The 12621-nt window shown below is 62.1% G+C and overlaps 2 protein-coding genes across 25 annotated transcripts in view; one reads left to right on the top strand and one right to left on the bottom strand.

The window, feature by feature from the left end:
* The window catches only part of PKD1 (polycystin 1, transient receptor potential channel interacting), a 47460-nt gene extending 38766 nt beyond the window's left edge, over positions 1-8694 (top strand). For 6 of the 10 annotated variants that reach the window (XM_033429134.2, XM_033429128.2, XM_049700126.1 and 3 more), the window contains 14 exons: positions 58-242; positions 333-426; positions 2831-3423; positions 3505-3707; positions 3783-3977; positions 4391-4530; positions 4894-5006; positions 5264-5411; positions 5537-5662; positions 5931-6105; positions 6185-6475; positions 6550-6684; positions 6759-7064; positions 7160-8694. In XM_033429134.2, the coding sequence (XP_033285025.2) occupies positions 58-242; positions 333-426; positions 2831-3423; positions 3505-3707; positions 3783-3977; positions 4391-4530; positions 4894-5006; positions 5264-5411; positions 5537-5662; positions 5931-6105; positions 6185-6475; positions 6550-6684; positions 6759-7064; positions 7160-7633 (3178 nt within the window). In that variant the 3' untranslated portion in view covers positions 7634-8694. Of the gene's footprint in view, positions 1-57; positions 243-332; positions 427-2830; positions 3424-3504; positions 3708-3782; positions 3978-4390; positions 4531-4893; positions 5007-5249; positions 5412-5536; positions 5663-5930; positions 6106-6184; positions 6476-6549; positions 6685-6758; positions 7065-7159 lie in introns of those variants that run through there. The other 4 variants (XM_033429133.2, XM_033429132.2, XM_033429131.2 and 1 more) reach the window with 3 other exon arrangements.
* A 10-nt stretch (positions 8695-8704) lies between these two features.
* Positions 8705-12621, bottom strand: part of TSC2 (TSC complex subunit 2) — a 37295-nt gene continuing 33378 nt past the window's right edge. For 11 of the 15 annotated variants that reach the window (XM_033429137.2, XM_033429138.2, XM_049700127.1 and 8 more), the window contains 8 exons: positions 12536-12611; positions 12185-12271; positions 11081-11267; positions 10742-10881; positions 9583-9661; positions 9422-9513; positions 9234-9332; positions 8705-9085 (listed from right to left, as the gene is read on the bottom strand). In XM_033429137.2, the coding sequence (XP_033285028.1) occupies positions 8915-9085; positions 9234-9332; positions 9422-9513; positions 9583-9661; positions 10742-10881; positions 11081-11267; positions 12185-12271; positions 12536-12611 (931 nt within the window). In that variant the 3' untranslated portion in view covers positions 8705-8914. Of the gene's footprint in view, positions 9086-9233; positions 9333-9421; positions 9514-9582; positions 9662-10741; positions 10957-11080; positions 11268-12184; positions 12272-12535; positions 12612-12621 lie in introns of those variants that run through there. The other 4 variants (XM_033429146.2, XM_033429144.2, XM_033429147.2 and 1 more) reach the window with 4 other exon arrangements.

The following is a 12621-nucleotide window of genomic DNA, read 5'->3' as shown; positions in this document are numbered from 1 at the left end:
TTGGGTATGTGTGCAGACGCGTCCTCTGGGCTCCCCTTGCTGACCTGTCGCCTGCAGCCTGGTGTGCTGGCCATCCAGCGAAGGCACCCTCAGTTGGCCAGACTTGCTGAGTGACCCGTCCGTCATGGGCAGCACCCTGCAGCGGCTGGCCCGGGGCCGGATGGGCCGCACGCCGGGCCCGGAGGATGACAGTCTCTCCCTGGTCAGCCCCTCCTCACCTGCCAAATACTTCTCAGCTTCAGGTGGGTGAGCAGGGGTGGGGAGGGTGGTGTCCCCCAGCTCCCCCCAGGAGGAGGGAAGGCTCCAGGGCTGACACATTTTGCTCCCTCCAGATGAAGACCTGATCCGGCAGATCCTGGCTGAAGGGGCTGGCAGCCTGGCCCCCACCCAGGACACTCAAGGAGAAACAGATCTGCTCGCTGGCCTGTGAGTGCCCAGCTCCTGGGGGTGGGGGGCAGCAGGGAGCCCAGCCAAGTAACCCTGCTCCCTGTCTGGGCCTGCCCTCGTGCTGTCCAGCCAGTGTGGGGCTGGGGCGAAGTTGTTAGGCCTCAGAGTCCCTCATCTGTTGAAAGACCTCGTGGGGTCACCAGGGCCCAGCCAGTGTTCCCTTTAGGGTGGCAGGAGGGAGGGATGTTTGAGTAACAAAAGGCCACCAGTGTGAGGATGGCAGAACCTGCCATGATGCGGGGTCGTTGCAGCCTTTTAAATAGCTAATGTTTTTCCTTTTGACTCTACTTCAATTTCATGGTTTTTCTTTTCTTTTTTTTTGGCCGCACAGTGGGGCTTAGTTCTCTGACCAGGGATTGAACCTGGGCCCTGGCAGTGAAAGTGCCGAGTCCTAACCACTGGACCACCAGGGAATTCCCTTCAGTTTTATGTTTTTAAGAATGTCTCAACTTCTTGGCTGGTTTCCAATTTAATAACAAAGATTCACATAGAATTACCTCATACCTCTTTTCTCATGTGTACCTACTTTAATATCCGTATTTCCATTCCTTCTAACTATTCTAATTTTCAAGCAACCAAAAATTACTGAGATATACGAACTTTCCCAGAACACAGAGAAAAAGGTAAAGCTTCTCAATTTGTTTAACGAAGACAGATAACCATGCCGTGATAGAATTTTAATGAAGGAATTGCCAATCAATTTGGAAACCTATGCTATGAGGAAGCCCTGGTAGTAATTAGCAGCTGACCACCCCACCATCTCCAGCCCAGAGCCCTCCCTGACACCCAGGTCCAGACATCCACCTGCCAGTAAGCAACTTCTCCACATGAGTGTCCAGGGCAGCACAGACTCGCACAGCAACACGAGATGTCTCAGGAAAGGGCAGGTGCACTCTTGGACCGACCAAGACAAAACTCTTAGATTCATTCTTGACTCCTCTCTTTTCAAGTACTTCCTCACACGAGCCTTTAACAGATTCTGTCTGCTACTTTCCAGATTCGGAATCTGACCTTCTCTCCACCTGCCCTTGCACCTACCATCCAAACATCATCCTCTGCCTGGACCATTCCAGGGCTGACTCAGCAGAGTCCTGTTCCTTCCTTACAGCTCACCTTCCTTCTCCCTGCAGCAGACCCTGCCACTGCCCTCCTGGGGTGGGGAGGGGGGCACATTGGTATGGGCTGTTGGTGGGAGGCCTCAGCTCTTCGCCATCTGGACCTCAGCACTAGGCTGCTTGAGCGTCCTCACAACATGGCGACCAAAGTGAGTGGTCCAGGAGAACGAGGTGGAAGCCATAGTGTCCTTTGTGGCCCAGCCCCTTATTCACACACAATCATTTCCACAGTATCCTCTTGGTTAGGAGGAAAGCATCACTGGGGCCATCCCGCAGGTGACCTGCTGCAACTGGGCACAGTCCTCACAATGCTCCCCCAACCACACCTGATCTGGCCCCACCCCCTCCCTGTCCCTCTCTTGCCACCTCCGTCACCCACTTCCTTTGGCTGTGGCTTCCGTTGCTCTTCTGTCCTCATCTTTTATATTTGCTGCTCCCTCTGCCTGGAGGGTTCTTCCCAAGACAGGAGCCTCACCTTCTACTTCCTTCAGGTCTCCTCTCAGATACTTCCTGATCAGAGCTTTCCTTCCTGCCCCGTGTAAATAATGTAAAAGGCACGGGAATGTGAGCGCGTGCTCGTGCAGGGCAGAAACAGGCTTCTGTCTCCGTGTCCTCCCCTGCTTCGCTTATGCTTTCTGTCTGCTTCCCCCACCAGCACGTGCACATGACATGCACACGGACTGTGCTCGTCTCAGTGCGTAGAGCAGGGCCTGGCATCTAGTTAGGGGACGTCATGCTGGTTGTGACCGAAGGAATCAGTGAACCCAATCAGACATAGCCTTTGCTCTCCTGCAGCTTAGAGTCAAATGTCAAACTCTATGTATTCTAGCTGAACCACTGATCCCAATACGACTTGTTTCTATCTGCATGTAAAATGTAAACACACATAGAGAAAAAGGACTAGAAATAACTATTAACACTGCTGTTCCTTGCATGATGGAAATCTATTTTCTACAAATAGTTTATGCTACTTTTATAATCAGAAAAATCCATTTCAAGAGAAAAGTGTGTCCTGTATATTCATGTCTGTTCTCTCTGTGCTGTCCCACCTCCAGAAGCCATAATGCCTTTTATTCCCTGGGAGACGCACAAAACCAGAAAGGTTTGCCGCCACTCAGCGGCAGGTGTGTCTGGAGGTCCATTCTCTTCAGGGCACAGTGATGCAGACCCGCTGCTAAGTGTGTGCACTTTGTCCCCAGTTCATGGCTGTCACCATCTTCCCTCTTTTCTTTCTCCCTCTTCTCTCTTCTCTGCTCTGGCTCCTGTAGCTGCCCTGTCTCTGTAGCAGCTCTGGAGCCCGGAAGGTCAGGTCGGGTGGCGCCGGGAGAGACAGGCAGCTCGGCATGTGAAAGACACACGTACGTTTCCTTGTCCAGAAGCCGGTCTTTGGTTTCGCGTGCAGCGAGGCCTGGTGTGCTGGCACAGAGATCAGGCTGGGGGACCAGGCTGGAGGCCGGATGGTGGCGCTGTGGGGGGCGATGGCTGCTGGAGCGGTGGCAGGACGGAGGGGCAACAGGTCACAGTGATGTGAGGCGAGGACCGGGTCCCGGAGGAGGTGACCTGGCCCCTCCCCAGGGTGACCAGTGGTGTTCTGGCCTTCAGCACCATCTCCACCTGGCTTGGGGCAGTGTCCTCTCTCTCCATGGACCAGGAGAAGGGAATGGACGGGCCCAGAGAGGTGGGCTGGCCGCGCCTTGGGTGGCGTGTGGGCCGACAGGTGAGTGCTGGCTGCTCTGCCTGTGCCTCAGGTGCAGTGCCCCTGGTGAGAGGAATCAGACGCTGATACTGCCAGGGGAGAGGGGGCTGCCCAGCCCAAGCCTGACGTGGGAGCAGCCCCAGCCAGCAGAGCTGTCCAGGACAGGTGCGCTCCCGAATCCCCAGGTTGGCCCTCCCCACCCCTTCCTCTGTGCTGCTGGTGACCTGTCTGTGTCTGCCTCCCCAGGGCTGGTGGAGGGTCTGCGGAAACGACTGCTGCCGGCCTGGTGTGCGCCCCTGGCCCACGGGCTCAGCCTGCTCCTGGTGGCCGTGGCCGTGGGGGTGTCAGGGTGGGTCGGCGCTGGCTTCCCCCCCAGCGTGTCTGTCATGTGGCTCCTCTCAAGCAGCTCCAGCTTCCTGGCTTCGTTCCTCTGCTGGGAGCCACTCAAGGTAAGTGGGATGCAGGGGGGCCAGGCTGCCAGCCTCTGGCACCCATGGGCCCCTCTGATGCTAGCCCTGGTCCAGGTCCTGCTGGAAGCTCTGTATTTCTCACTGGTGGCCAAGCGGCTGCACCCTGATGAGGATGATACGCTGGTGGAAAGCCCGGCCGTGACGCCCGTGAGCGAGCGTGTGCCCCGCGTGCGGCCGCCCCATGGCTTTGCGCTCTTCCTGGCAAAGGAGGAAGCCCGAAAGGTCAAGAGGCTGCACAGGATGCTGAGGGTGAGCTCAGGCCATGCAGCCAGCGCCTGCCCTCCCTCTCTGGCCTCCTGGCCAGGGCAGCATCTTCCAGGAGGTCCTGCCTTTCTCAAAAGTCTCACCTGCACCCTCTTTCTGACCACCAAAGGCCCTTTAGCAGGTGGTGTAGGGCTCTGCAGCCCCCGCCCCAACTCCCTCTTATCACCTCCTGGCCCATCTTCCTGCCCAACTCAAATGCCTGCTCCTTCCTGGCCTCACTGGGCCCTGGTGCGGCTCCTTGGCCTTCACGGACCACGTCTGCCCCCAGGCCTGGCTCTCAGCACAAGGCCCCCTGGCTGTGGGCACTTTGCTGCCCAGCATCCGGAAGCCCTGCTCTGTCACGGGTGGGGTGGGGGCAGGCAGGATTCGGCTGACTCCGGGTCATCCCTGCCCCCCAGGGCCTTCTGGTATACATGTTCTTCCTGCTGGTGACGCTGCTGGCCAACTATGGGGACACCTCGTGCCACGACCATGCCTACCGCCTGCAGAGCGCCATCAAGCAGGAGCTGGACAGCCAGGCCTTCCTGGCCATCACCCGGTATGGACGCCCCGATATGCAGGCACAGGTCTGTCTTTTTGGCCAGGGTGGTGCTGATGCTGACCAGGGTCCACCTTGATCCCGCCCTTGGTCCAACCCAGCCCCTAGGGGATATCGGGAAGTACCTCAATACATTTTTGGTTGTCAGAACTGGAGTGGGTGTTGCTGACAATGGGTAGAGACCACAGATACTGCTCAACACCCTGGCTGAGGAACCAGGTTGTGCCTCGTCCCCTGGGGTAGCACTGGCCGCCTCCCCCTGGCTGGGCCGGGGCTGCAGTAGCAATGCTGTCTGGGCCTCTGACCTCTGGTGGGCACCGGAAGCTGAAGGATGGAGCATGTGACTCTGTCTGGTGTGGTCAGGTCTGATGAGTTCTGGCCGTGGATGTCCCACGTGCTGCTCCCCTACATCCACGGGAACCCGTCGAGACCAGAGCTGGGGCCCCCACGACTGCGGCAGGTGCGGCTACAGGAAGGTGAGCTGGGGTGGGGCACCCTGCCACTTACCCATCCTTTTTTCCAAAGAGAAGCCTTTGGCCAGGGTCTGGTTCCAACTCCCTTAGCTGGGTGACCTCCCTGCCTCAGTTTCTCGATGTGTAGGTGAGACAGTGACATCTATCTTCTGGGCTGCTGGGAGGGTTCGGTGAGATCCCATAGAGCTCAGCCTAGGAGGCTGGTGAACAGTCAATGCTCCTGGTTTGGCCGGGCTCATTCCCCAGCCCTCTGCTTTCAGCGCTCTGCCTGGACCCGCCTGGCTCAGGGGCCCCTACGTGCTTAGCAGCCTCAGGGGGCTTCAGCACCAGCGACTACGGCATTGGCTGGGGGAGTGCTGCCCACAACGGCTCTGAGATGTGGGCCTACTCGGCGCCAGACCTGCTGGGGTGAGCACGGAGGGCAGGTCAGGGTGCCCAGGGGGCAGGGGGAGTTCCCCAGAGGAGCCCCTCGTTCCAGCCCACTCCCACGTTCTGCATGGCGCCGGCTCTGACACTGTCCTCCTCCCTGGCAGCGTCTGGTACTGGGGCTCCTGTGCCGTGTATGACAGCGGGGGCTACGTGCAGGAGCTGGGGCCCAGCCTGGAAGAGAGCCGCGCGCAGCTGGGCTTCCTGCAGCTGCACAACTGGATCGACAACAGGTGGGCGCCCTGCCCTCAGCCCCTCCCGAACCCCGCCCACTGTGCACATCGGTCACATCTGCGGGCTGGCTCACTCCTGCGCCCAGCTTCGCTGCTTCTTATCATCCCCTGAAGGAGCCCAGCGAGCCCGCCTGCAGCCCCGCGGCCTCCCAAGTGCACGCCTCACCCTCCCAACAACCTGACCCCAAGCCTCTTCTGCGAGCGCATCGGCTTCTCCTGGCGCGTCCCCTTCCTTCCCACCCCGTCTGACTCCGGGCCCTCCGCGCAGGAGCCGTGCAGTGTTCGTGGAGCTCACGCACTACAGCCCGGCGGTGGGGCTGCACGCCGCCGTCACGCTGCGCCTGGAGTTCCCGGCGGCCGGACACGCCGTAGCGGCGCTCAGCGTCCGCCCGTTCGCGCTGCGGCGCCTTAGCGCCGGCCTCTCGCTGCCGCTGCTCACCTCGGTAGGCCCCGCCCCGGCCCCGCCCCGGCCCCGGATGGCCGCGCCCCTGTCCTGACCCCTCCCCGGCCCCGCCCCCACAGGTGAGCCTGCTGCTGTTCGCTGTGTACTTCTCCGCGGCTGAGGTGGGCGCCTGGCGCAGGGAGGGGCGTGCGCGCGCCACGCGGCCTGGGACCTGGGCGCGGTGGCTGCTGGTGGCGCTGACGGCGGCTGCAGCGCTGGTGCGCCTGGCCCAGCTGGGCGCCGCTGACCGCCAGTGGACCCGCTTCCTGCGCGGCCGCCCGCGCCGCTTTACCAGCTTCGAGCAGGTGGCACAGCTGAGCGCCGTGGCCCGCGGCCTGACCGCCTCGCTGCTCTTCTTGCTTTTGGTCAAGGTGAGTGTTGGGCCGGTGTGCCCGGGGCGAGCCGGCGTTGGCGGGGTCGGTCGGCTGACGCTCTCTGTCCACAGGCTGCCCAGCAGCTGCGCTTTGTGCGCCAGTGGTCGGTTTTCGGCAAGACGCTGTGCCGGGCCCTGCCAGAGCTCGTGGGGGCGGCCTTAGGCCTGGTGGTGCTCGCCGTGGCCTACGCGCAACTGGCTGTCCTGGTAGGTGCCAGTGGGGCCATCGGAGAGGGTGGTTTAGCCCAGGCCGCGCCTCACTCATACCGCCTTCCCCACAGTTGGTCTCCTCCTGCGTGGACTCACTTCGGAGCGCTGCCCGGGCCCTCCTGGTGCTGTGTCCCGAGGCTGGGGGTCCTGCCCTGTGCCCTGCAGAGTCCTGGCGCCTGTCCCCTGTGCTATGCACGGGGCTCTGGGCCCTGCGGCTGTGGGGTGCCCTGAGGCTGGGGGCAGTCCTCCTGCGGTGGCGGTACCACGCTCTGCGTGGGGAGCTGTACCGCCCAGCTTGGGAGCCGCAGGACTACGAGATGGTGGAACTGTTCTTGCGCCGGCTGCGCCTCTGGATGGGCTTCAGCAAAGTCAAGGAGGTGGGTACGGCCCAGTGGGGGGGAGAGGGACGCACCCTGGGCCCAGCTGAGCCCAGGGCGCAGCCGGACTGACCGAGCCCCTGTGCCGCCCCCAGTTCCGCCACAAAGTCCGCTTTGAAGGGATGGAGCCCCTGCCCTCCCGCTCATCCAGGGGCTCCAAGTCTTCTCCGGATGTGCCCCCACCCAGCGGAGGCTCCGACGCCTCCCGCCCCTCCACCTCCTCCAGCCAGCTGGATGGGCTGAGTGTGGGCTTGGGCCGGCCAGGGCCCCGAGGGGAGCCCGAACCTGAGCCCTCCCGTCTCCAAGCCGTGTTTGAGGCCCTACTCGCCCAGTTTGACCGACTCAACCAGGCCACGGAGGATGTCTACCAGCTGGAGCAGCGGCTGCAGAGCCTGCATGGCCGCAGGAGCAGCGGGCCCACAGCCTCACCTCCCCCTAGCCCCTCCCCAGGCCTGAGGCCAGTCCTGCCCAGCTGCCTTGTCCGGGTCAGTGGAGGCGTTGGCTTGGCTATAGGCCCCAGCAGGGCATCCCTGCGGGCCAAGAACAAGATCCACCCCAGCAGCACTTAGTCCCAGGGGATCTGGGCTCATGCCTCTTCTCTGGGGTGGGCCTGTGGCTTCACTCTGGCCCCTCAGAGCCAGAGCAGACACCGCTCAGTATTATTACCTTCTGCCACCCTCCAGGTTTCAGGCCAGGCAGAACAGCTGCACGCAGGTCCCCCAGAGAGCAGGCAGCACTTGTGTCTCTCTGTGGGCTTCAGCACTTTAAAGAGGCCGCGTGGCCAGCTAGGACCCAGGGTCCCCTCCCCAGTTCCCTGTGGGAGGACACAACAGTATTGGACTGAGTGCCCGGCCTCTGAGATGCTAATTTATTTCCCAAGTCCTCAGGTACAGCGGGCTGTGCCCGGCCCCACCTCCTGGGCAGACATCTCCCCCTTGCTAAGGATCCAGGCTATGGGGGATGGAACCTGCACCTCCTGTCATCCTCCTCCCTAAATTATTACCTCCTCTGTCCCCCTGCTGAGTGCATTCACCTCCAGCTGCCGCTGTGTGTCTATTGTCTGTCAGTAATTTATGTGGGGTTAAAATGTATATATTTTTGTACGTCGCTTTTATTTTTCAATAGGGCCAAGGGGCCTGGTGGCTGAAACAGCCTGTGCCCACTGTCACCCACCTTAAGGGGGAGCTGGGACTGCAGAGCTGGCCTCCCTCCCCAGACACCTGCCCACACGGCTAGGGAAGCAACAGCCACTTCTTGGCTCCAAGCCTGGCCTTGGGCAGGTGCTGGGCACAGAGGACGGTTGGAGGGGTGCAACCACCCCGGGCCCTTCTTGTCACCACCATGGCCTTATTCTCCTCCCCTGCCCAGGCCTGCTGGTGGGTCTGGGTGAGGGGCAGCACCAGTGCATGGCACGGGGCCCTAGGGTGGGTAAGGGGAAAGATCTCTCCCCGGGGGCTGGCTCCCGGGCCAGGGGAGGTGAGCATGACAGTGCACATGTGAGGCTTTCCTGAGGGCAAGGCCCCAACAGCAGCCTGACAGGCCCCCTCCCCACTCCAGTGGGCATGGCCAAAGCTACAGCCTTGATCCCACCCCACCCAACAGACGAAGTCAAATAAATGAGTTGACTGACCGTTCCAGTGTCCGTGTCCACTCCAGTGTCTGTGTCCACGTACACAGGCCTGGGCCACACCAGCACTTTATTTGCACAAATAAATACCACCCAGTGTGCCTCATGGGGGCAGGGAGAGTCCGGCAGCACGGCTGCTCAGGTGACAGCTGGGGGAGCCCAGGCACGTGCTCAGCATCTCAGAGAAGCCCCAACAGGACCAGGCACCAGCCCCCGTGCAGCCTCACACAAACTCAGTGAAGTCATCCACGGAGGAGACGAGGCGCTTCCGCTGGCCTGTCTCGTAGGTGGGCGTGGACTCAGCTGGGGCCTGCGTGGGGGCCTTGGCGTGGCCAGGAGGGTGAGTCTGCATCAGGGGCAGGCTGGCGTTTGAGTAGTGGGCTTCCTCACGGATCTGAGGGAGAGGGAGCTTCAGCAGCAAGTCCAGAAGGGGCAACACATGCTCCCCAGGCTGGATACCAGCACCCCCAGTCAGCCACCACATCTCTGAGGGAGCGCCCCCGCCCCCAATGCCCAGCATGCCCATGGCCCAACCTCCCTACCCGGTGGCGGAGCCGCTTGATGTGGCGGAGCCTGGCAATCCACTTGGAGGGATAGGTGTCGGTGGGGTTGGAGCGGCTGTGGTGCACCTGCGAGGCCATCTGGGGCGGGGAGGGCAGAACAGTGAGCCCTGCACAGGTGGCACCTGTGGGCCTGTCCCACCCACCTCCCGGGGGCCACCTCTGCTCACATTTGCGTGCAGGGCCATCTGACGGGCCACGAAGGGCAGGTTTCGGTCAGACACGATCTTGGCCACGCTGGTGTCCACGAGGCCCTCCATGTCTGGGGAGACACAGCACTCATGTGGGGCTCAGAGCCCCGGGTGCCTCCCCACCTGGCCCCGCGCCTCACCTTTCCTGCACTGCAGCGACACCAGGTTGCACTCATAATCCAGGGGAGTGATGATCACGTGGACAAAGTTGAACTGGCCCTGCCCGGACAAGAGCAGGGGTCACCCCAGCACCAAGGGCCACTTTCTGCCACCCCACACTTAGCCCAGGAGGGCAGCTGGCTCGTTGGTTAGATGCTCGCTAACTCAGCACATGTAGCCGCCACCTGCACACCCACACTTACTTCTCACCTGGCCTGGGGGCCACCACCCTGTCACCCCTCTACTGCCTCACGTACAGCCTGCATAAGCCAGACGGTCACACAGCTCCCAATCCCTCCACACTGCCCAGGGCTTCTGTGCTGCCCAGGAGACACCTGCCTCACTGTTGGTTGAGAGTAGCATGTGGAGCTCCTGGGCCGCCCAGGATGGCACACGGAGCATCCACACCTCAGGCCCCTCTGAGGGTGTGTGTGTGTGTGTGTCCCCCGCCCCCCCCCCCAACAGCTCTACAATGCAGGAGGCCCACTTCGGCCTCCCCAGACACTCCTGCCTCTACCAGAGTCTCTGCCCCAAACCTCAGGGGGTCTGTGTTCAGTGACCTCCTGCAAGGCTGCTCAATGCACTCAGAATAAATCCCAACGCCCCTGAGCACTGGCACCTCAGACCCTGGGCTGCGCCAGGCACCCACTCGGCCTTGCAGCTCATCCACACATGGCCACCCTGTGACAAGCCACCTGCACTGAGCCCGCCTCCTCCCCATGGGACCTCGAGCCCCAGCGACTTCCTCTAGGAAAGCGGGTGATACCAGGCCCAGCCCAACCGCTGAGCGACGACATGAGGGACGGACTGGGGGACAGGGCTCAGGGTTGTTACAAGCAAACGCTGCGTACCCACCACCTGCCGTGCACCCGCCAAGCACAGTCGCACAAAACCCACAGCAGTGCACGGCTCCAAGAGGAAACCAACGGGTATTGTCCTCATCACAGAAGAGGACACGGCCCAGGTCGGGGCCCGCCACCTCAGGGGGTTACACAAGCGGGTCGTGATGTCACCAACGCTGACCCAGCGAAGCTCGCTATCTCTGCTCAACACAGAACAGGGGGCACTTCCCCAGAGAGATCCGGCTTCCAGCCTGGGGCCCAGATCCACGCCCACCTGCCCTTTGGGCCCCTTGCTCACTTTGATGGTGCCGAGCTTGAAGTCCTCGCCAGAGTCATTGTAGACAATGGACACGAAGTCGTTGCCCAGGTGGCGCTTCTTGTCACAGCGATGCTTGTCCACGTCCTTGGTGGGCATCAGGGTGGCGATGTGGAAGACGGCTGCAGGGCGGAGCGGAGCTGAGCGGGGTGGCGCCAACCCAGGCAGGGTGCCAGTGAGGGCTCCTCAGGCTGAGGCTGGGGGCCAGGACAGGTGGCAGTGGGTGCAGCCCTCAGTGCCCCTGAGAGGAGGGCTAGGTTTCTCCGGAGGCTCCTGAGGGCCTGCAGGAGCTGGGAGGAGCAGGCGGGGGAGGGCACACACCTTGCATGATGTCGTCATGCCAGCAGTAGGTGAACTGGCCGTCCTCGCCGCACACGTCCAGGCCGCCCAGGTACACCTTGTCCGGCTGGCAGTCCTTGAGCTCGATGAGCTTGCCCAGCCCCGTCAGGAATTCTGTGTACCTGTAGGAGCCATGCTCATTGGACAGGATGGCGAGCTCACTGTTGCTCTGCAGGGAGACAAGCGGGGCACGGTGGCACCTGCTCCCAGGCCACCCCCCAGCCACATGCTGCCCCTCCCTGGCTCTCAGGACCCCAAGGGCTTGTTGCTGCTGGGGACCCAGAGGAGGGGTGACTGGTGTGGCTGGGCAGACAGCCCCACTTCTGCCATCGACCCGACTTGGCGAGGAAGCTTCATTCAGGGTGAGGCAGCTTCATTCCCGTCGTTGCCCAGGTGTGTCACCCCGCTCCCCCACTCTCTCGTAACTAGCCTGTCACTAAACTGGGCCAGCTCAGCTTCAGAACACACCCAGAGCCCTCGGCACCCCTCTGTCCCTGCTCCTCCAACCTGCCTCTCACTCCACCCACTGCCGCACCTCTGCCAGTTCTCAGCCTCAGCCGGAGGGTGCTTTTGAGACTCAGGTCGAGTCAACTTGAACCCTTCGCTTGGAACCACCTGAGGCCCTCCCATCTCACTGGGTGCTGAGTTCCTACCACAGCCCCACTACTTCCCGCCCCCACCCCGCCCGGCACCCCTCCCCTCTGCGCTGGCCCAGGAGCGCACTATGCCGCCCCCACCTGCATGTGCGCTCGCCTCCCTCACTTCTTCCACGTCTGCACTCCATGTCACCTCCCTCGGATCAGCGACATGAAAAGCGTGTCGCTCACACCTGCGCAGGCTCCCTGGACCCGCCACCTCCTCCTCCTCCTCAGTCCTCGCCACTCCGTGCACCACGTGCTCACACACTACCTGTCACTCTCACTCCTGGATCCCTGGCACGGAGCTCAATGGGCACCCGACACTCCAGCGGCCCTGCAGTGACCAAGCTCTGCGGAGGACAAGGGCCCAGACCCCCCAGCCCCGGTGGGGTGGACGCCCAGCTCTGCCCAGCATGCAGGCTGGCCCCTGCCAGCCTGGCAGCCTTACCTGGCCTTCTCCCACGTACAGGACGGCGATCTTGTGTGTGTCATACGATGGGATCTGGTCAAGGAGCTGCACTGACCGCTCAAAAGACTGTAGCCACAGAGCCCTGCCTGAGCCCAGGGCAGAGGCTGTCCCCTACCACCAGCCCTGCCCAGCAAGCCCCAGCCCAATGCCTGTCCAGGAGAGGCCTCTCCTCACGCAGGCAGGTTACCGCAGGCTGCCGTGGGGACCTGAGGCCGTAGCCCTCCACGAGCCTGGGCTATAGCCCCCACTGCCCAGCCCTGGGGCATCATCCCACTGTGCACCCCCAGCCAGGCTCCAGGGGGACCCTGAGGGGAGAGAGGGCCCGCCTACCTCATTGGGTAAAAGGATTGGCTTGTTGGACTCATCACCGAAGAAAGGTGAGTGGTAGAGCTGCAGGAACACAAAGCTGCAGGGGA

The sequence above is a fragment of the Orcinus orca genome, chromosome 16 (assembly GCF_937001465.1).
Source record: "Orcinus orca chromosome 16, mOrcOrc1.1, whole genome shotgun sequence".
Classification (NCBI taxonomy): domain Eukaryota; kingdom Metazoa; phylum Chordata; class Mammalia; order Artiodactyla; family Delphinidae; genus Orcinus; species Orcinus orca.
The sequence above is the reverse complement of the archived record's forward strand: the minus strand, read 5'-3'. Positions and strand labels throughout refer to the sequence as shown.